At 32.8% G+C, this 23,774-nt stretch overlaps 1 protein-coding gene across 1 annotated transcript; it reads left to right on the top strand.

Moving 5' to 3' along the window:
- The first annotated feature begins 1,370 nt into the window (after positions 1-1,370).
- On the top strand, positions 1,371-17,800 carry LOC140058955 (L-threonine ammonia-lyase-like). The gene is made up of 7 exons (XM_072104750.1): positions 1,371-1,543; positions 13,739-13,916; positions 14,023-14,219; positions 16,050-16,180; positions 16,336-16,484; positions 17,218-17,310; positions 17,512-17,800. Exons 1-7 carry the CDS (start codon positions 1,538-1,540, stop codon positions 17,754-17,756), a joined length of 999 nt encoding a protein of 332 aa, XP_071960851.1. The 5' UTR covers positions 1,371-1,537; the 3' UTR covers positions 17,757-17,800.
- The last annotated feature ends 5,974 nt before the right edge of the window (positions 17,801-23,774 follow it).

Here is a 23,774-nt window from a genome sequence, read left to right as displayed (position 1 = left end):
AATAATTCTGATAAAATATCTCCATATTATGCCGATCTTGTGCTTCTTTGTAGCAACTGCTTATTGGGAGTTTTTGCTGCATCACATATTCCCTCTATCCATCTGACTTTTTGTCTTCCTTCTCCCCTCCAAATAACCATTTTCTCCAGATTATTTCTATTCCGTCTGGCAAAGTATTGCAGTTTTGGTTTGACAACCGATGTAAGTAGTGTGTATTCTTTTGCCTATTTCGTGCCTAACACCTTCGTTGGTTTTTTTCTAGCTGACTGGCTGGCTGTCCATAGTATACCTTAAAGCTTTCTCCAGCACTACGTCTTAAAATCTTCAATTCGCCTTTGATCTCTTACATTAATCACCCACGTTTTACATGCATATATTATGAGACGTATGTACAACGCCAGATATATCGTTAGTACATAACGTGCTCACAACGCGCCCAATTTAAAGTTCGATTGCTGTGGTGCGCGTCATTTTCCACTTGTATTTCTTTTCTTACATTTTATTGATTAAGTTGGTTGTCAGCACGCATAGTAGAATTGCATAAAATAGTGAAAAATGAGAGGTGGAACTGGTAATGACAGTGTGAAATAGCATAACATGGTGGAAAGCCTCATGTCGCACGGCGGAACTGATGATGATAATGAAAGAGTTAAAAAAGTAAAAATAGTGGAAAGCGTCATGTCGCACGGCGGAACTGATGAGGATGATGATGATAATGAAAGAGTTAAAAAAGTTAAAATAGTGGAAAGCGTCATGTCGCACGGCGGAACTGATGATGATGAAAGAATAAAAAATTCAAAAATAATGGAAAGCGTCATGTCACTGCCATTTCATGTCAAGGAACTGATGATGATGAGGAGGAGGATGTTTTTGATGATAATTATGATGATGATTATATTACACCAATTGCACAGGCTATTATTATTATTATTATTATTATTATATGTGAGAATCCATATTTGAAGAAGAAAATATTGGTTAAGAAAGTTTCTGGTCTTAAAGAAAACAAAAACTTGCACAATATAATTTTAAGTTGTTGCATATTTGCCCATTAACGAAACGTCGAAAGTTGAACATTGAAAGTTTTCCAAACTGTATAAAATATAATGTTACTGAGATTGAAATACATTATTCTAGAAGAATGTATAAAAATGCAATGAATTAGAAGCAATTTGTATTTATAAATAAAATAAATGCTTTTAAACAGATGTTTTTATCTTTAAAAGAGAATACAATGTGTATTGATGAATATGCTTGTAAGGATTTTTGGATGGAGTAGAAATAGGCTAGACAGTAAACAGATTTTAGTGATATATTGTCCTCTGAAAAAAATTAGAAAATAAATTAGAATTCAATTCCGTAGTGCTCAACAATTAGTTTGTATGGAAAATTAGCACTCAGTAATAAAATAATTTGCACACCATAATGACGTAACTGTATTATATAGGCTACCAGCTTGGGGGGATATAATACAGACGGTTATGTTAGTCGATGATACGTTAATTGGGATACCTGGATTGAGGTCCTACTAACCAACATGGAGGTATGATTTTGGCAACCCTGTTTGCATTTTATTCTTTTAATTGTAATTGTGTATTTTTGGTTAACGTTAATTTTCTCTTAATTTGTACAAATTTACTCATGTCATTTACTCATTTACCCTATGTGCTGCTGATTCATGATCAATTAGTCTTAGGCCGGGTTTATTTAAGTGCTACTTTTTTATTTTTTTTTTTATTTTTTTTTTATATTAGGCCTATTTCTCTATTTTTAACCATTTTTAAATATTAATAATAGATTTATATACGTTTTTCTATGTTTATTCAAAACCCATTTTATAGTACAATACATCTTCATCAAACATTTGGTTGCCAGTAGGCCTACACAATTCGTTTCGGTAGAATGTATTCCTTCATAATAATGTTTTATAAATTAATTTGTTATTTCCTTCCGATAATTTTAGAGAAACAGAACAATCGTGTTTCATGCAAATCACATTATGATTATTTTGTTAATATCGGTTGTAAAGGTTATTGAAAATGTGAGTCTACTACGACAAAATATTCTGAATACCTTATAAACAAACAAAGCAACTCACTCGCTATGTAACAAAATGATTAAATCTCTTAATTCAAACAACTAGATGGTACGCTCGCTTCGCTCGCGTACCATCTAGGTCGTGCCCACAGATGGTTCTCGAATACACAGTAATTTCAGCGTAACAAAACTGGCGATTTCAAATGTACGTACCGCAGGACTATAGGCCTATACATTGTCGTTTACAGAAACGAATAAATAGACACGATGATTTATGTAGTCAACTAAAATTAGCACCCTGGGAATTACTTCCGAAGGAGAAACTTATCACAAAATGAGTCCAAGTTTTTGATTTGAACTCATTTAAAGAAACCCAATTTGTGTTTTGTATGTAACATTAGGGTTGAGGGATGGGAAAGCGGATAGGTACAAAGAGGAACAATTTTAAATATATTCTTTATCCACTCAGTAACGAAATATTTTTTTCATGTTTTATAGGCCTATAAATAATATACCTCTAAATACAGTAAAACATTTGCGATTTAATACTTTTTTTATTTTATTTATTTATTTATTTATTTTAAATATTCATTGTACACTAATTTTCCCCGTGTATGGCAAGAGATTCCTAATTATATTAGAGAACATTCTTTATTTAGTTTAGTTAAAACTGTCACTGTCATAATCGATTGAAATATTAAAGTACCATGTCACGATACACCACTACGACGTTTATATTTGGTAATTATTAATTAATACAAACGTTGAGAAAGAACTGTCAGTATAAAGTTTATTTGTATATAATATTGTGTTTATATATCTAACAGTAGAGCCTATCCACAATCTCGCAAGTTTATTCTCAAAGGGCCCATATATTTACCTACCGTATGTGTTAAACCAAGGGCTCATAAATTTACCTACAGTACTTGTGTTAAACCAAACTCTGGCAGACTGAGAGATTGGGATGTTCCATTCATCGCAAATCAATAGATTTGTATAATCGTATATTAAATCTATCAAAATAGTATTTTTTAAAGAATATCGGCCTGTCTTCAACATTATGATGGTGTACTCTAGCTGTTCAACCGGTTTTCAGCTATTAAAAACAATTATCGTAGGAGGAGATAGGAAAATGCGAAGCCTCCTCGCATTTTTGTGGCGGGTATTTTTCAAGACGGACATCCATTATACAGTGTATACCACGGTCGGAAAACACCCCTATTTGGGGCAAATCTTGGAACCTAAATTCGTTTTAACCGTCAATAACTTATTATCTAACTTAATTTAATTAGTAAACAGGGTTACATCAGGTGGTTAAAATCAGTACCGAGAGTACGAACCAACTTTATATACCATCGAGTAAAAATTCTAGAAGTAAGGCGCGATTTACCGAATTTTGCCCTTACGTAAATTTATATATAGAAGCCACCGGGTTTGATGATGTTTCACCAACAGTTGTAAAAGTACAATATTTTAACGTCTCTCATATATTTGAATGTATGGCTTCAAACTGATACCATAGTTAAAAGAAGTTAAAATCTCCAAACTAGTTCTGATACATAAAGAATGAGACCTCAGGGTATTGTTTTGACCTCTCGTTAAATAAAAGTATGTGCTGTGAAAATGTTGACCAAATCTAGTAGATAATAGTAGATAATTGTTTTTTTTTTTTTGCTTATTTTAACCGATTTAGCACTTACCATTAACGATAATCAAATGTTGGTATAATTTGGCAAAATGTAGCATAGTTTTATCCTAATTCTAAAACATTTTTTGTTCTAATTTCAAAAGCAGATTTAAAAAATCAATAATTGAATAAACTAATTTTAAACGTTATTAAAATCCTTAATATAAACTCATATTAATTCATAATGCATGCAAGTATATGTATAACTTAGGATTATGAACTACGGTATAACACGGTATTACGATTTAACTGCAAGGTTTTTTTTGGGGGGGGGGGGGGGTTGACCTCGGCCCGTGCAACACGCTAAAAATTAAAGACGTGTTCAAATTTAGGGTGTTGTATAAACACAGCCAGCCTTAGTTATCTGTAATGCGCCTTGATAAGTTTGATAAGTAAAGGCGCAATAGGCCTATACATATAAAAAAGCTACAGCTAATTGAATGTTGTTAAACCTGTATTATTTAAAATAGTGTGTTCACGAGTGAAGTAGTACTGTAGTCTAATGATCAATTTGATCTGTCTCTTACATAATGAAAGGCTGCATGGAATTTAGAAATGTATAAATTGCCAGGCAATAAGTATCGAAAGTATGAACCAACTTTATATACAATCGAGTAAGTTACGCGCGATTTACCGAATTTTGTCCTTAAATAAATTTATATATAGAAAAGATGGTTCTAGAATACATATATAGGCGTACTAATTTTAGTTGACTACATTCAAATCCCCATGTGTCTATTTATTCATTCAAGTAAACGATATGTAGGCTATTTTATATTAGTCCTGTGGTACGTACATTTTGAAATTTTTTACCTGAAATTACTGTACTATGTGTATACGAGAACCATCTTGTCTATATATAAATTTATTTAAGGACAACATTCGGATAATCGCGCGTAACTTACTCGATTGTATATAAAGTTGGTTCATACTTTCTGTACTTATTTCAACCACCTAATGTAATCCTGTTTACTATTTAAGTTGAGTTAGATAATTACCGGTAGTTATTGACAATTAAAACGAATTTAGGTTTTATATTCCCTCAGGATTAATAACACCACACTCATAACAGTCATTTTTTTTTCAAACTGTGGCTGCAGATATGGGGTATAGGTATTAATTAAAACAGATAATGAGCTAGCGTTTTCAGTTGCCGTTTATACTATCAACTTTAGTTTAACTACCACACTACCACACCTCCCCCTTAATGCCATGAGTACCATTGTAAATCCAGTAAATGAGTACCATTGTAAATCCAGTACCCGAGCCAGTATAGTATTTCTTATTTTAATCAGACAAAAATATATAATAGTAACACTGAAAATACTAATCAATGTATACAACTAATATATATTACAATTTGTAATATTCCTTAATTGTAAGACGTTGTAAGAAAACAATCCTTGTTTGATACGAATTTTATAATTATGAAGATACCACTCCATTATAAAATAACTAGACAGGAATGTGGCAGGCAGATACTATGCAACACACAAGTCTAAAGTTTTAATTTTAAAATTCTCATGAAAATTATATTTGGCTACAGAATTACATCGTGTTTGTATACGTTCGTTTTCATTTTTACAATTTCCATTTATTTACGCCAAAATCCCTGTATTCGAGAGCCATCTGGGCAATTGCAAGAGCGTATGTAGCATTACGTAAGCACGCAGATTTTATAGGACGTAAAGTTTTAATGCGTACTAAATTGTACCAGCAATTAAAAACCATTAGGCCAACTAATTAAGTTGAGATAGATAATTATTTATTGACGATTAAAGTGAATTTTGGTTGAACGACTTGTCCCGAATTGAGGTGTTTTCCACTGTTTTTTACTACATTGCTTTTACTAAAATCGCTGTATCACATAACTGTCTAAGGGTCCGTTTAGACATAGTTATTTACCAGAGTTAGTTTGATGACCAACAGTTACCGCTAACTTTGGTGTGTAGGAACCCACTTACCTTGGTAAATAAATAACTAAAAAATAGCGTAGTAAGAACGAACGCATGTGTAATGCAGAACAAATTGTTGAGTAGGAGCAAACTTAAGTATGAACTGGCCCTAAGAAACACTTGCAAACCATTAGGCTTTCTAATTAAGTTGAATTAGATAATTATTTTTTACATTATAAATAAATAGTAGGTTAAATTGGACTTTTTGTCCAATTTCTTTCCGTACCCACTTTGCTTTGCCTAGGATTTATAAACATTATATGGATTTTTGGTGGGTGAGTAGATAGGTTCTTTAATGCAATGTGTACATATTTGTTGATGTTCCTTCCCAATGTATGAACAGACTTTGCATGTGTTACGTTTCACGTAATCCATCTTAAGCTTTTGGGCCAATAAATGATGGACACAATTATATTCAACTAGACCTAATATTCTATCGTGATTGTATTGTGTGTGAAATTCCTTGCGTTCACTTTGACAATTTAAAGTTTTGTACATCGATTCAATTCAATTAATTTTCTTTTTGTTTCGAAAATAGCATCCATATTAATAAACTTATAAACAAAAAAACTTATTATATAGAATGCTTCTTTATCTACAATAAATTTTGGAGTTATGGAGCATGTTTGCATACACAAACAACAAGGATGCTACCACTATTCAACATACGTTGCATGAAACCATAGGTAGATTTTTGCATGTGCTCATTGAAGGAAGGGACACCATGTTCAATAAACATTGCACTGGCACTACTATACTTCTAGAGACATTACGTATGCGGCGCAGAGCATTATTGTAGCATAAATTAAGAGATATAATAGTCTTCATACGATAGTTACACCAAAGGGCTGCACAATACATATTTATATATTCAAAAACCATCTGTGGGCACGCACGCTCTAGTTATATTAATTAAGTTGGCTGTCACCATATCAGAGTAAAATGACATAATAGTCTGGTAGTTGAACCAAAAGTAGGAAATATACCAGGAAAAATTGTAAAAAAGAAATTTAGTATTATTATTATATCATTAAAAGCGGCATTGTATGGAGAATAACATATCCAAAATCGAAAAATTTTGATATGAATCTTACTTTACTTAGTGTTTAAGATATAACCATAAACGAATAGTATTTAATATGCAAGTTACATTCATCGGAAAACGCCCCATTTCTGAACTGAAAGATCTGTGGCATTAATTCCGATTCCAAGGGCATATCTACAAAATTGTGTGTGTACCCTGAAACAATACACTGGATAAGTATTTTATTTTAAAGAGTCTTATCTGATTCATCATTTTTTGGCAAAAACTTGTATATCTCTAACTTTATATGTCCTTTTTGTCCATCTTACTCTGGGTATGTGCTATTTCCATACATTTAATGCAGGGTAAAAGCAAAATTGGAAACACAAATATAAGAGGGACTATATCCATACAGTCAATCAATCAATCATAAAACCAAAAATAGTGGAGTCACCTAGATAAAATACGGTATTTATAAACTCATACCGTATTTTAGGCACCCTTTTCTGCTGCCAATTAAAAATATCGTAGGCCTATATTTTGATTTTCTGTAAGCTTTTTCACATGGATGAATAATCTAGTCAACGAAAGTAAGGAAAAACATCACAACATTTGCAAATAATCTGTTATAGGGAAACAAAGATTTGAAAAAAATTAAAAAGGAACAAACAGGACAGCCAGATTTCGAAAGATAATTTAGTTACAATTAAAGGAGTACGGCGTGAGACTGTAAAAGCTGAGAGGCTACAACATCGCCAAAGACAACAAATTCTAATTCGGGAAAGAATTATTGGGGATCGAAAGGCAGGTTGGGTAAAAAAGATGAATTTTAACACGACAACCGAAGATAGTACTTCTAGCAGAAACGGAGTACTAAAACATACGGTTTAAAATACACCGTATACATGTGAAATGATAATTGACTTCCGGAAAAATAAATTACATGGAAATCTGAAAATTGGAAATGATAACATTATGGTTTTGTCTGAATTCAAATATTTAGGTACCACTATTGAGGATCGGTTAAAATGGAACCAAAATACACTCAGACTTTATAAAAATGGTCAACAAAGACTTTATATGATGCGTCAGCTAAGAAAATTTAATATTGACAACACAATTCTTAAACTTTACTATAATTCTATTTCATTTTTGTTCTACAATCTGGTTTAACTGTTTAAGTCAAAAAGATTATGCATTATTAAATAAAATAAATAGAAGGGCGTGTAGGATTACTGCAATGACCATAGATGATATGAAATATACATATGAAAATACTGTGATCTCTATGGTAAAGCGTATCTTATCACCACCTTCTTATCCCCTCTTTAAAGAATATAATTCTATATAATTATAATTCTTAATAATAAGAAATCAATCCCACCGTGTGCGAACAACCCGTTATTCCAAATCATTTATCCCAAAGTCAATTACAGTTTTCAACAACACCGTTACTAGATAATTTGGTTCTGTTTAAGTAATTTTTATATAATGTATTTTTATTATTATGTATAATGTTTTTGTTCTTATATATTTATTCGTTCTTTTTAAATAGTGTAGGCCTACAAAAAACGAATTTCCGATGTTTTATTAGACCTAATAAATGCTGTGAGAGCAGCGCATTATTATTATACCGTATTTATCAATACTAATAATGATTATATTACACCAATTGCATAGGCTATGCCACAACAGAACAAACACCAAGCCAAACCAAATCCTAAAGAATCATAACCTACTAGAAAAAAGGGTATATACAAAATAGGATAAGTTTCAATAATTGCGTTCACATTGTATTTGCCGTCATATGTCATCATATTTGTATTGTACGGAGTTCATTGATCAAAATGCAATTGACACTCTAAATAAATCATATGTCGTATACTTCAAATTTAAACTGGTATGGCTTCAATTAACTTGGTATTAGAGAATCCACAAAAGTGTCAGAACATTATGTGGCAGCTGACAGATACTTAAGTGGCGGCCGCCAGATAGTTATCTGTCGCATCTGATAAAAGTCCCTAAATTAAAATTCAATTCAATTACTTTGCATGGAAAGTTAGCACTCGGTAATAAAATAATTTGCACAACATTATGACGTACTTTATTATAAATACCACCTTGGGTAGATAAATACAGACAGGTCTGTTAGTCGATGATATATTGCTAATTGAGATACCTATAACGGGGTCCTACAACCAACATGGAGGTATGATTTTGGCAAACCTGTTTGCATTTTTTTTTCATTTAAATGTAATTGTGTATTTTTTGTTAACGTTAATTTTCTCTTAATTTTTACAAATGTACTCATGTCTTAGTACCCTATCTGCTGCTGATTCATGATAAATTAGTCTTTAGGTCTGATTTATTTAAGTGCTACTTTTTGGGGTTTTTTTTTTTTTCGTTTTTTTTCATTAGGCATATTTCTCTATTTTTAACCATTTTTAAATAAAAATAATAATAATAATAATGGTAAAATTATTTTACACTCATTGATATTATTATAGTTTACCATTTCTAGGAATATCTTTTAGGAGTACAATAATACAATCCAACTTGATTTGTGGATTTTCCCAAATATATTCAATATACAAACAGATCAGGTTTGAATTGATCTTGTAAAACAGTGGCATTTACATTTACAACATTTACCACATTTGGGCAGTATAAGACCAATAAATTTGAACCTAATTTATTAAGATAAAAGTAAAGGATGTTTTCCAAAGGCACAGTAGTCTCCTCATTCAACAATTGTTGCAGCCTAAGATTCTTAATATATAACATCTTGCCATAAATTTTCTAATAGGTGTGGTGAATTTTGTCCAAAATGGGGAAATTTCTGTCCAGAATAGGGAAAAATTTTGTCCAGAATAAGGACAAAATCGATAGGTGGCGCTATAATCGTGTCCAAAATGGGGAAGCTGTCTAATATAGAGAAATCCGATTTGTCCAAAATGAGGAAATTTCTGTCCAGGACGGGGAAGTGGTGGCGCTATATCGTGTCCAAAATGGGGAAATTTCTGTCCAGGATGGGGAAGTGCTGTCCAAAATGGGGAAGCTGTCCAAAATAGAGAAATCCGATTTGTCCAAAATGGGAAAATGTCTGTCCATGATGTGGAAGTTCTGTGTCCAAAATAGGGAAGCTGGTCCAATATAGAGAAATCCGATTTGTCCAAAATGGGGAAATTTCTGTCCAGGATGGGAAAGTGCTCTGTCCAAAATAGAGAAACTGTCCAATACATAAAAATCCGATTTGTCCAAAGTGGGGAAATTTTGTCCAAAATAGAGAAAATTTCAACAGAGAAATCTAATGTTGACAAATTTCTCCAGAATAGAGAAGTGCTGTGTCCAAAAAGAAAAACTACAATATCCAATAAATATAGGCCAATTTTTCCGTGTATAAAAGAGAAACCGTCAAATATGTAAAGAAATTTGGAAATGTTTAAAACGGGGAAAGTTTTTGTCAAGAATAGCGCTACATCGTTTCGAAAAACTGTCCCGCATATTAGTCCAGTATGAAATGTAGCCATAATTATGATAAGTTGCATTTTTTTTGCTATATTTGGTAAAAATTGGATATGTTGTAGAAGAGACATCACTGAATTTAAACACTTTTTGCTCCATTTTTTCCTACGCAAGGGGGTTGGCAGTCATTTTAAAATGGCCACCATTTTGGACAAAACTGTGAAAAATATTGTAAGTTTATGACAAATATTTTGTTAAAACTTTTATTTACATATATTTGGTAAAAATTGGATATGTTGTAGAATAGACATCACTGAATCTAAAAAGTATTTACTCCATTTTTTTCATAGGCAATTTCAAAATGGCCGCCATTTTTGACAATTTTTTAAAAATATTGTAAGTTTATGGCATTAGGCCTACAAGATGTTATCGGGATAGAAATTAAGTCATATAAGTAACAATAAATGAATATTAATATAAATTAATAAATAATATTTCCCCCTCATTTGTGTAACAGAACAAGCCAAAATGGCTGACATTTCAACCAAAATGGCCGCCATTTTATCCAACATGGCTGCCAATTTTTATCTGAAATTGGTTTCAATATACTATAACCTTGGACCAGAAAAGGCAGCCGGATTACCAGGTTTCCATACTATCACTGAATGTGAATGTTTAATAATTACATGTTCTCAGTATTGCCTTCAGGTACAAGAACAATGTACCGAGATGTGTAACAGCGAAGCAGACAAGAATAACTGCAACAACATACGACCATTGTTGTCTACATCCGATTCAGACAGTGATAGTGATGACGAAAGTGACGACGAATAAGTAAAGTTATTAAACACAAATTAATTATTATTATGTTGTTATGTTGGTACTATTATATATGTATTTAATCTATAAAGAAAACCAAAACCATTTCAGATAAAAATGGTGGCCATATTGGATAAAATGACAGCCATTTTGGGCATAATGGCGGCAATTGTGGCTTGTTAAGTTACACAAATGATGTGAAAGATTATTTTAGCATTTATTGTTACTTTTATGATTGAATTTCTATCTCGATAACATCTTTTAAGTCATAATTTTACAATATTTTAAACAATTTTATCCAAAATGGCGGCCATTTTTAAATGGCTGACAATCCCCTTTTCGTATGAAATAAAATGGATTCAGTGATGTCTATTCTACATCATTTTCAAATATATGTAAATAAAAGTTTTAAAAATATATTTTATTGATATGTGGCCGTTTCAGATAAAATGGCTGGCATAATGGCGGCCATTTTGGCTTTTTTAGTTAAAAAAATGATGTGAAATATTATTTGAAAATGTATTGTTACTTTTATGATTCAATTTCTATCTCGATAACATCATTTAATGTCATAAACTTGCAATATTTTAAACAATTTTATCCAAAATGGCGGTCATTTTGAAATGGCTGTCAACCGCCCTTGCGCATGAAAAAAAATGAAGCAAATACTTTTTATATTCAGTGATGTCTATTCTACAACATATCCAATTTTTACCAAATATAGCAAAAATTCAACTTATCATATGGCTACATTTCATACTGGACTAATATGCGGGACAGATTTTCGACACGATGTAGCGCTATTGACAAAAAAATCCCCATTTTTAACATTTCCGCGAATTTCACTACATATTTGACAGTTTCTCTTTATACAATTTGGAAAATCGGATTTTTTTGGCCTATATTGTATACTGTAGTTTCTCTATTTTTGACACAGCACTATTCTGGAGAAATTTGTCAAAATTAGATTTCTCTGTTGAAAGTGTCTCTGTTTTGGACAACATTTCCCACTTTGGACACATCGGATTTCTATATATTGGACAGTTTCTCTATTTTGGTACACAGCACTTCCCTTTTTGGGACAGAAATTTCCCCATTTTCGACAAATTTGATTTCTCTATATTGTACAGCTTCCCTATTTTGGACACAGCCTCCCCATCATGGACAGAAATTTCCCCATTTTGGACAAATCGGATTTCTCTATATTAGACAGCTTTCCTAGTTTAGACACAGTTCTTCCCCATCCTGGACAGAATTTCCCCATTTTGGACAAATCGGATTTCTCTATTTTGGACAGCTTTCCTTTTTTGGACAGCACTTCACCATCCTGGACAGACATTTTTCCCATTTTGGACACGATATAGCGCCACCACTTCACCATTCCGGACAGAAATTTCCCAATTTTGGACAAATCGGATTTCTCTATATTGGACAGCTTCCCTATTTCCGACACAGCACTTCCCCATCCTAGACAGAAATTTCCCCATTTTGGACACGATATAGCGCCACCACTTCCCTATTCTGGACAGAAATTTCCCCATTTTGGACAAATCGAATTTCTCTATTTTAGACAGCACTTCCCCCCATCCTGGACAGAAATTTCCCCATTTTGGACACGATATAGCGCCACCACTTCCTCATCCTGGACAAAAATTTCCCCATTTTGGACAAATCGGATTTATCTATATTGGACAGCTTCCCCATTTTGGACACGATAATAGCGCCACCAATCGCTTTTGTCCTTATTCTGGACACAATATTTCCCCATTCTGGACAGAAATTTCCCCATTTTGGACAAAATTCACCAACCGCTCTCTAAATTTTGGCATATAAATCCTGTCGTCAAATCAAATTGAACCGGCACGTTCACGCAACTGTTCGCTGAGAACTATGCTGTTGTTCAAATGAGTAGAATGTTGAAGTCATCCGTTAAAGTTAACATTTACGTGCGCGCTCTAATCTACCGTGTTCAGATTTAAGTTGGAGCCCTTTTCAATGACCTAGCTTCCCGGCCTAGTGTTCGATTTACGATCGATAAATTGAAAAAAAGTAGGTGTGTTATAAAACAAATATTGAATGTTTTGTATTCGTGGAATGGAAAGAATAATTCAGTCGGTGGAAATATATTGCTCTATTTTCATGTCAACTCATAAATTCTCACCATCTAACTCATAAACATTCATTTTGCATATTATTTCACACGCATTACTACATAAAAATGAAAACAATTGTACTGGGAAGGCTTTAAACTACAGTACATTAAAAACAAACAAGGTTGAGAACGAGGACTGGAATGAAGAAGAATAACCCGAATTATCCTATTGACATCCAATATTGTTTGAATGAAACTAACTGTAATGTAATGCGACATTTTTATATCGCTATTTCATGAAGATCAAAGCGATGTGGACTTAGATGTTACACCTCTTCAACAACATTTTTATCCCCTAAATGTCACATCGTGTCATCGGCAGCCAACTACGGCGCCATTACGTTTATCCACGTCTACTCGTCTCGAAAGATGTACTAGGTTCTTTAAAATACACACGAGCAATGTGCATACACTGGACTACGGTTTATACTATTCCTTATCCGTGAAGACTTGTTCTACCACCAAAACCACCGGGTATCTTTGCTAGTTATAGTATACAATTTATACTAAAAGTAGGCATATAGGCATACCAAAAACCTGCATTCAACCCACATCTGAACCAGAACTTAGCTCTATTTACATCATGTTTTGTTTTATAGGAAATCAGGGATACTAGTGCCGATTTAATTACAAGACACAACTTAAATTCAGCTTATACTGTTGTGCAAAATAGCCCTTTATGTATTCGTACTCCAATGTTCCATCGATGTCAGCAAATATTTAACATGAAGGAAAACGTCCAATTACACTTGAAGTTAGAAAATTTACAAATGACAGGTAGGCTTGTTAGTTGGTTTCGTTTTATTTACGAACAACGGCTAAACATCACTCACCACAGAAACAAACACGTTCATCATTTGAACTAAAATCATTTTAACTTCAGGTTCTTTCAAAGTAAGAGGATTAGCCAATCAGATGGCACATTTACCAGAAGCAGTTGTCAAGGGTGATTGGCCAGTAATCACAATGTCGTGCGGGAATTACGGAAAAGCACTAAGTTATGCAGCTAATAAGCTTGGTATTCGGTCCACAGTAATAATGCCAAAGACAGCGCCCGATAATCGAGCTGTGTTGATTAGAGTAAGTATTTCGTTGACTCTTCTAAAAGCAGACGTTAGGGGATTGTTCCTTTCAATCTAGTTTAGATGCAGTTGTCACACAGCCGCAACTACGGCTCTTTCGGACATGTAATTTATGTGAACCACCGGTGAACAACGGTAAATAGCCACAACGGTACAACTCGCAATTGATGTAAAAATAAATTTAATAATCTTTGACAAACAATTCTTTCTTTTATAATCCAAACCCCGCAAAAAAAACCAAAAAAAACCCAACCAATTCTCAAACAATGATCGACCTTTACAGTATCCCTATTCCCAATACACTTTATGCACTTTCCCAAATTTCCCAATCCTTCCAGACAAAATATCAACAATCTTCTTATTGTCAAATAAATCCCCGAAACCCCCCTTTGAAATACAATAACATCCCAATTAAACATATAATAAAGGTCCACAATTTCGTTACTTCTTGTCTTCTTCTGTCTCGATGCTAACACAAAACAAATTAGAAAGATAAAAGTTAAAACGATTCAGCAACTAAACAACTCCCACGCCTCTGCTCCCGTTCCGCTGGTATAACCAATTATAATTCTTCCCAAACTGCAACTCTTTCCTGACATAGATAAATTAAATATAAAGTTAAAATGTTTCTTGATGTCGGTCTGCACTGCAATCCGCTCCCCGATCAATTATTTCTTTCTCCTTTTCCACGTAAAATAATATCAGTATCAATAAAGTTAGTCTTCAATACTTTCAACAATTCTTTAAAAGCAATTAAGTCTGCTATTTCTAACAGTTATTTCTTCAATTTATTAACTTCATGTATATCACTTTATTTCCTTTCTGCTTCAGCTCTACATCACCATAATTATTTCCAACTCACAATTTATTAACTTTATGTATATCACTTTATTTCCTTTCTGCTTCAGCTCTATATCACCATAATTATTTCCAACTCACAATTTATTAACTTTATGTATATCACTTTATTTCCTTTCTGCTTCAGCTCTACATCACCATAATTATTTCCAACTCACAATTTATTAACTTTATGTATATCACTTTATTTCCTTTCTGCTTCAGCTCTATATCACCATAATTCAATTACTTCTTCTCCTGTACGTCTTAGTTTCTCATTTCAATCTTCACCTATCTCTTTCTGGCTTAACATAACATAGCCCTCCTTCTCTGTCTCCTCTCAATTTTCATCCCCTTCAAAATTCCCTCTATTGTACACATACCACCACCTTATCCTTCTCCACCAATCAGCAACTCACACACTAACTTAACTCTGACACCTCTCCTCCAATCAGCAAACTCCACACAATCCTTCTCTACAACACAAATACTCTGCTTCACTAGCTTCACACAATAGCTTCCTAAAACAAAAGAAAGGTTCAAATAGTGAAAACAAAAGGAAAAGAATGAGAATGACTTGCAAATTAAATACAAAACTTATGTCACTTGTGACAGCAGTTCCTGTTACCCGTCTGACAATTCCGGTTTGATAGAGATTCCCGTATTTCGGTGGTCCGTTTTGAGGTTTGGTTGGCTTTGTACTTGCGCGTACTCCCTTTGACCAATAATGTGATTCTTGTGATGCCATGTGCTCCCTCAAATAAAGTAAAGTTATAAATACAAGGAATCAAGCGCTTAAGACTGTTTGCTTTACTTTATTAAGTAATGAAGACCCGCGTGGATTCACCAGAACCTATGATTCTCAATCCAATCATTTTATTTTTTAATCCATTTTTTAGATTGTATTTTTTTTGGTTTTTGTTATTCACATCAAATAAGTAAGACACATATTTACGTATTTAATAGATAATTTCTTTTTCTATCTCTGCAGCGTTATGGGTCAAAGGTTGTAAAGGTTGATGTCAGTGAATTACAAAGTAAAGTAGATGAAAAAGTTGCTAATGAAGGCATGTATTTCATTCATCCATTGGATGATCTTAACCTCATAGCAGGCCATGGAAGGTATGAATTCATACAATTGTTGTAGACTATGTCAAGAAATCGCTGGTCGGGACAGTGACCTAAACTTGTACTTGGTTTTACTATCATGCTAAATAAAACCGTTTTTAATAAGTTTTACGTTGTTTAAAAAAAGAAGTTTTCTTCTTTTATTACAGTGTAGGACTTGAGATACTAGAAGATGTTCCTAATCCAGATATCGTGATAGTATGTTGTGGAGGAGGAAGTTTACTTGCTGGAACAGCTACAGCAATCAAATTACATTGCCAGACTCCTTGCAGAGTATATGGTGTTGAACCTGAAACAGGTAAGACCTACATTGGAGCTTTTCTACATGGGATTCTTTTTAAGATATTTTGGTTCAGTTCGACAGTGATTGTAGATAAATGCAGATTCTACAATGTCATGGCATTGTGTGACTTCAAATTGTCTAGAAATCTACGTACGTTCTACATAATGTTAGGGCGTGGTGCAGTGTGTTGGACGTTTTGTTTCTGATCGTGGTTCGAATCCACTTAACTTACATTTGCCTCTCTCTCTCTCTTTCTCTCTCTCTCTCTCACCACTCAAGTGTATAAAATGGGTACTCGGTTAGATCAAGACACAACCTGCGCTGATTACTAGCTGCATTATGGGAGTATGTTTCCATACGTGTTTGATCAAAAAAATGACCGGGGTAAAGATGTGCTATGTAAAGCGCCTTTGAGTATGATTATTTATGAAATAGTCCCTATAGAAATGTGGTAATTATTATTACATTACAATTTTGAAATAGCGCTCTTAGACTGAAACCATTATCAAAAGCGCTGTACATCGAAATTATGTTCCATAAACTTGTGAAAAGAAACATTTTTAGTTTATTATCATAATCTGATCATGGAGAAGGAGTTCAAGTTGAGTGATCAGTTCGGCATAAATTATTGATGTGAAAGAAACAAACTTGTACGGTTAAATAATTGTACATTGTTGGCTTTCTATGTAGCGTTGCGTTCTCATGTCAGTTTCCACATTTTATTTTAAAGTTTGTTTTTTTTTTGCAGCGTGTACCATGTTTAAAAGTCTAGTTAATGATAAGGCTCTCACAGACCACAAAAGCCACTCTTTTGCACCAGGGCTATCTGCTCCATTTGTTGGTAAGACAAATCGTAGGCAAATGTTTCGTTTTCGTCACTGTACTAACATGAATGTTTGATATAATTATAGAATGAAAATTATGGAATATTTTTGTACCTCACCCGCAATTACTAATGTTCACTTCTTTAACTTTTGGAGACCTATAACTTAATTCATATTATATAGACTAATACTCTTAATCTCTATTTTTCTCACCGAAGGTAAATATTCATTTGCACATAACAAAAAATTTGTTGACGACATCCTTCTTGTAAGCGACTCTGAAATCATCTCTGCTGTGAAACTTCTCTACAAAGCGGGGTTAAAGGTCGAACCATCTGGTGCCGCTGCCTTCTCTGCTCTCATGCATCATAAAGTCCCAGACGTTTCTGGAAAGACGGTAGTTGTGGTGATTACAGGTGGCAACGTGTCTCCAGAAGAACTCGTCAATATATTTGAAATGTAATACTGTAGGCCATTATAATACCTAGATCAATTCTCGTCATTTGATTGGACGATTGTGGGTCAGAAGCAATGCGTGCAATAGTACGCAATATTGAAAGGTCGTTCAATAGTACTTTTTTAGTATATGAACAGAAATATTCGTTTGGAAAATATATTTTTTATAAATACAGCGCCGCCTATTTTGTACCTTCGTCGATGATGGAGTGTGATGACTGGATCGCGACGGAAGTAGGCTACATTTGGAGAGAAAGATTAGACCAGTAAGGGCATTTAAATTGGCTTTAGATCGTTTGTATGATTTAGATTAATTAATAGGAACACCTCTAAAAGAAGTGGAATCGTTGGGGAAAAACAGAATTAGCTTAGATGAGTTTCAGTTGCCTGTCGAAGTTTCGTAATGGTATCTAGCCTAGCTGTTAAATTAGTAGACTGTTTGGTCGTTGGTTGGACTATAGTAATAGATGTCATTATTAAATCCAAATAAATATTACTGTTTCAATGTGATTCAAATGTAGGAATACGTCGTTTTTATTCAATCTAATTCCAATGACAGAAATCTATTTAGATGTTATATAAAACAAATAATAAATGTTTAATATTCGTCCGCCACGTTGAAATACAGTTGGACCTTCGTAAGCGGCCGCATCCCGTAAACGGCCACCTCCCTTAATGGCCACACTTTCAAAAGCCCGTTTGTTCTTCCTATCTAACTAGTGCACTTTATACCTCCCGTAAGCGGCAACCTCCTCCCGTAAACGGCCACGGACACTTTTTTTTACTAAAAATATGAATTTTTTAGCAGCCATCCAAAAAAAAAATCGTATTTACTTTTTTGAAATTTGTACATAAATCAAATCGAAAAAAAAAATGAATTTCCCTTAAAATGGTCAAATACAAAATTCTGCTATAAAAACAAGGCAGACTTTTTTTCATTAGTTAGGTATAGTTTAACATAATGTAATTACATGTCTGGTGACTTCCTAGAAGGTGAAAAAAAATGGTGGATATCGGTAGATTATTTGTGCTATAGCATGAAAAAAAAATCTGAAGTTAAATAAAAATACTAGAAATGTAAAATTCAAGTTATGTTACTCATATTTAATCATCTGATAACATTTTTTACCACACTATATTTACAACATCTGTGTACAAAAGAATAGAGGTTTTACTGTGTAATTTGAACTATCCCCCCACTGATAAGAAAGTGCTTATTTTCAACAAGCTGGTGTAACACAAATTATGAAACATAGGGGAAATTATAGATCGATAATTATTGGAATGTATGATCAATAGAATTTTTTTGCCCGTACCTAACCTTTAAAAACATTTCTGTGAAGAATAGTCCTGTGTTTTTAGATGAGATGAGAAAACAACACAGATTTGGACTGATCATTTTCGTATGATAAAAGCTTTTAAAATTTGTCTGAAAATCATAAATATTACAAAACCACCTGATCATAAACAATAAAATACGATTAGCTAGAGAATTTAGAGGCCCATTTCGTTTAGAACACTGAAAATAACGAGCATAGCCACAATACCTGATTTTGGCCCTCTATCGGCAGTAAGCGGTCACCTCTTGTAAGCAGCCACTTTTCCCGGTCCCGAGAGTGGCCGCCATAAGAGGTTTAATTGCATTGCAATCAGTCATTACTTGTATATTATATAAAATAAATTACAGGATGGATTTTGAAAATGGAAATATTTCATAGCATTGTATATAAAATAAATGAACAATAAAGAGTAACGCATGTTTTTCTAGCCCTGTGGATTTATTTAGACGGATATTTTACCAATTAGAATGTTAAATATCATTCTCTTGATTATCGTGCTACTCTCAAATAAAATAATTTATATATTTATTCTACTAAACTTTTCGCGTAATTTTACGTATCTCAGATTTGTTTTTGCTGTATTTGCTTTTTTTTAAAAAAAATATATCAATCTAGGGCCTAATTCACTGAACTTTCTTGTTTAGAAACAGCGACGTTTCATGACCTATCCAGGTCGTATATCAACTTCGCTCGCGTACAATCCAGGTCGTGCCCACAAATGGTTCTCGAATACACAGCGTAAAAAAATGGCGATTTCAAATGTACGTACCGCCGCATTATAATACATTGTCGTTTAGAGAAACAATTAAATATAGACACGATGAGTTATGTAGTCAACTCAAATTAGCACCATGGGAATTATACCTAATTCCGAAAGAGAAATTTGTCATAAAATGAGTCCACATTTTTTATTTGGACTTATTTAAACAAACCCAATTTGTGTTTTGTATGTAACATTAGGGTTGATGGATGGGTACAAGAGGAACACTTTTTAAATATATTCTTTATCCACTCACTAACGATTTTTTTTTTCATGTTGTATAGGCCTATAAATAATATACCAATAATACAGTACAATATTTGCGATTTAATACTTTGTTAAAACAGGGACATTTTCGAACAATGACCAAATAATCGATTGAAATAGTAAAGTACATTTAACGATACACCACTACGACGTTTATCTTTTTTTGGGATTTATTCATTAATACAAACGTGAGTAGCAACTATCAGTAACAAAGTTCATTTGTATATTGTGCGTTTATCTAACAATAGTGCCTACCCACACTCACAGTAAGAAATTTGCGATTCAAATGGCGACCAAAATGGTTTATACTATAACTAAAGGTTTTAGGTTCATTCTCCAAGGGCTCATACATTTACCTACAGGTACTTGTGTTAAACCAAATAATAATATTGGAATGTTCCATTCATCGCAAATCAATATAATTGTATAAACATATATTAAATCTGTCAAGAAAATCGGGCTGTCTTCAAAATTATGAGGCTGTATCCGAATTTCAGTTCAATTCAATTCAATTCAATTCACATTTATTTACTCATCGTTTATAAATACAGTTTCATAGCATAAATGATGGCAAGGATCCTGCATAGAGAAGTTTACACTTCTGTTTTCGCAGCTTTTACATAAAAAAAAACATAAAACAATAAACACAACTTAATAGATACAAAATAAAATAAAAAACATTTCCTATATACATTTTAGAGTTGTTCATCATCAAAAAGCGATACTGTTTTTCTAACATGATTATTTATACATTTTGTCTTAAAAAAGAAGATATTCAGTTTATTACTTCCAGTACATGTGGATTCTTTCTATATATATTATAGCAAAAGTATGAATACATATAATATAAAACAGGCTATGTGTGTATACTCGCACACACCAACACAAATGCATAATATATGCATCTATATTTTATGAGTGAAGCATTTTAAGTTCTGTAATTCGATAAAATGTCTCTTTTTACATATTTTTTTAGTATTTTATAATTTTTGTTAAAAATATCTAAGTGATTTCTACAGAGCTCGTTCCATAGTTTCGGTCCGTGAATACTGATAAAATGTTGACCAGACGTTAACCTAGAGTATGGTTGTTTTACGCTACAAATATTTCGAAGATTATGGGTAGTATTTTCGTTTCTTTTGAATATCATTTGGATTCGTCTGGGTAAAACATTACTTTTAATCTGGGCCATGAAACCTAGGACGGTAACTCTGTTGATATATTGTATGTTAAGTATATTTAATTGCTTAAACAGTGGCTCAGAATGTTGCCATGGCTTTTTAAATAAAATAATTCTAGCAGCCCTTTTCTGGAGTTTAAGAAGGGATTCTAGTGTACTATCATATGTACTGCCCCAAATAATGTTTCCATACTGAAGGTGCGGTAGAATTAATGTATTATACAAATTTGTTAAAATATAATTAGGAAAAAAATGTCTAGTTTTTATCAATATTCCAATAGACCTAGCGGTTTTTTTGCTAATAAGCCTTATATGATTTTTCCAGCAAAGGTTCTCATTTATTACAACCCCAAGAAATGTTAATTTTTTTGTTGTTGTATAGTAATGTTAATCATTTTCAATTCAATGTTGGTTGTAATAATACGCATTTGGGCAGTTTTAAAGATTACGTAATTTGTTTTGCTGGTGTTTAATAAAAGTTTATTAGCTTTGAACCACATATTAATTCTATCTAGTTCAACATTCATAGTGTTTGCCAATGCGTTCAGGTTATTTCCACACTTGAATCCTGTTGTATAATCGGCAAAGCTAATTAATTCAATTTGTGTACTTGAGTTACATATATCGTTTACATATACAAGAAACAACAATGGTCCCAAAACGGACCCTTGTGGAACACCAATACTAGTCTCCTTAATATTAGACGAAGTACCATTTATAAAAACATATTGCTTTCGTGATTTTAAATAGTTACTGAACCATTTTAGTGTAACACCTCTTATACCATAGTGGAATAGCTTGTTCAGTAATATACTGTGGTCAATAATATCAAATGCCTTTGACAAATCCATAAATGTGGCAATTACGAACTTTTTGTTTTCAAATGCCTTTAGTATTTTGTGGATCAGATCAATTATAGCGTGGGAGGTTGAATGATTGTTTTGGAAACCGTATTGCCAATCATTTAGTATATTGTAAGTTTTAAAGTAATTATACAATCTGGAATGGACTATCTTTTCAAAGATTTTAGAGAAAATTGGTAGTAGTGATATCGGGCGATAATTCGAGGCTAAATGACGGTCCCCTTTTTTGTATATGGGAATTACTTTTGCAATTTTTATCTGTTCCGGTATTAAGCCGGAGTGAAGAGATACGTTAAATATGTAAGTCAAGGGCTTTACAATAGCATCACCAACTGCCTTGACTACCTTTGGTGAAATATCATCAAAACCAGGTGTTTTGTTTGCATCAAGTGATTGAATCACTTTTAACACTTCCTCCTCATTTACATGGTAGAAAAACATAGAGTTACTTTGCCTGTTTAGCAGGTAATCAGAGTATTGTGCCGTTGATGGCTCAATACTGTCTCGTACCTTGAGACCAACATTAATAAAATAATCGTTAATGTGGTTTGCAATAGGCTCACAACCCTCTATGAGTTTGTCATCAGATGTAAACGTGGATGGAACATTATTTTTGCCTCCACCTGGATTTATAATATCATTTATAATATTCCATGTTTTTTTTTTATTTCCTTTAGTATTGTTAAAAACATTTTCATAATATGATTTCTTTGCATTTTTGCAGGTACGCATAAATGACTTATTAAACTCTTTATAAATATCCTTATTTTTAGACGAGGGATGTTTTATAAATTTTTTGTACAACACACGTTTTCTTTTGCTAGACTTTAATAGTCTTGAGCTCATCCATGGTTGTTTGAACTTTTTATACTTTTTGTAATTTTCTTGAACTTTTTCTTTTTTTTTAAAGTTTTTATTATATAATTTTTTGAAAGTGTTGATAAAAGCATTGTAAGCATCATCAGGGTTTGTCCTTACATATACATCAGCCCAATCAACAGGTAATAAGTCATTATATAGTTTATTTATATTTCTTTCGTTTATTGCATATTTATGAGGTTCTATATTACCGATTTTTACTTTAATATGTTTGTCGGGCACGGAGTGGATAATTTGGTATACCGGTAAATGATCAGATATGTCTGAGATTAGTATACCAGATAACATTTGTTCAGAAAGTGTATTGGAGAAAATGTTATCAATTAATGAAGATGTGTTGTTTTGTATTCTAGTGGGTCTTGAAATCGATGGGTAAAAGGAATGCGACATAATTACTTCTAGAAAATTATTTACAAAATCAGTCGATGCATGCTTAAGTAAATTAATGTTAAAATCACCCATAATGTGGCATGATTTTCTCTCGATATCAATAGTATTATTATCGTCTAGTGATCTATTAAAAAGTTCTATATTCGAATCGGGAGGTCTATATATTATACCAACAATCGTATTGTTAAATTTTTTTTCAATTATTTCAATAAAAATACATTCACAAGATTCAATACATAGATCTTTTCTTTCTTTTATGTCAATTGTAGCAGAAACAAACATACCAACTCCCCCTCCTTTACGGTTCTTCTTATCTAATGCGAGGAAGTCATAGCTCGGTAAATAT

Source organism: Antedon mediterranea, chromosome 9, assembly GCF_964355755.1.
Source record: "Antedon mediterranea chromosome 9, ecAntMedi1.1, whole genome shotgun sequence".
In the NCBI taxonomy this organism is placed as follows: Eukaryota; Metazoa; Echinodermata; class Crinoidea; order Comatulida; family Antedonidae; genus Antedon; species Antedon mediterranea.
This window is presented reverse-complemented; position numbering and strand designations above follow the sequence as displayed.

Coding starts and splice junctions, on each gene's coding strand:
- LOC140058955 (XM_072104750.1), top strand. Junction 16,485..17,217: donor TGGTGTTGAACCTGAAACAG/GTAAGACCTACA, acceptor TTTTTTTTGCAG/CGTGTACCATGTTTAAAAGT. Junction 17,311..17,511: donor GCTATCTGCTCCATTTGTTG/GTAAGACAAATC, acceptor TTCTCACCGAAG/GTAAATATTCATTTGCACAT.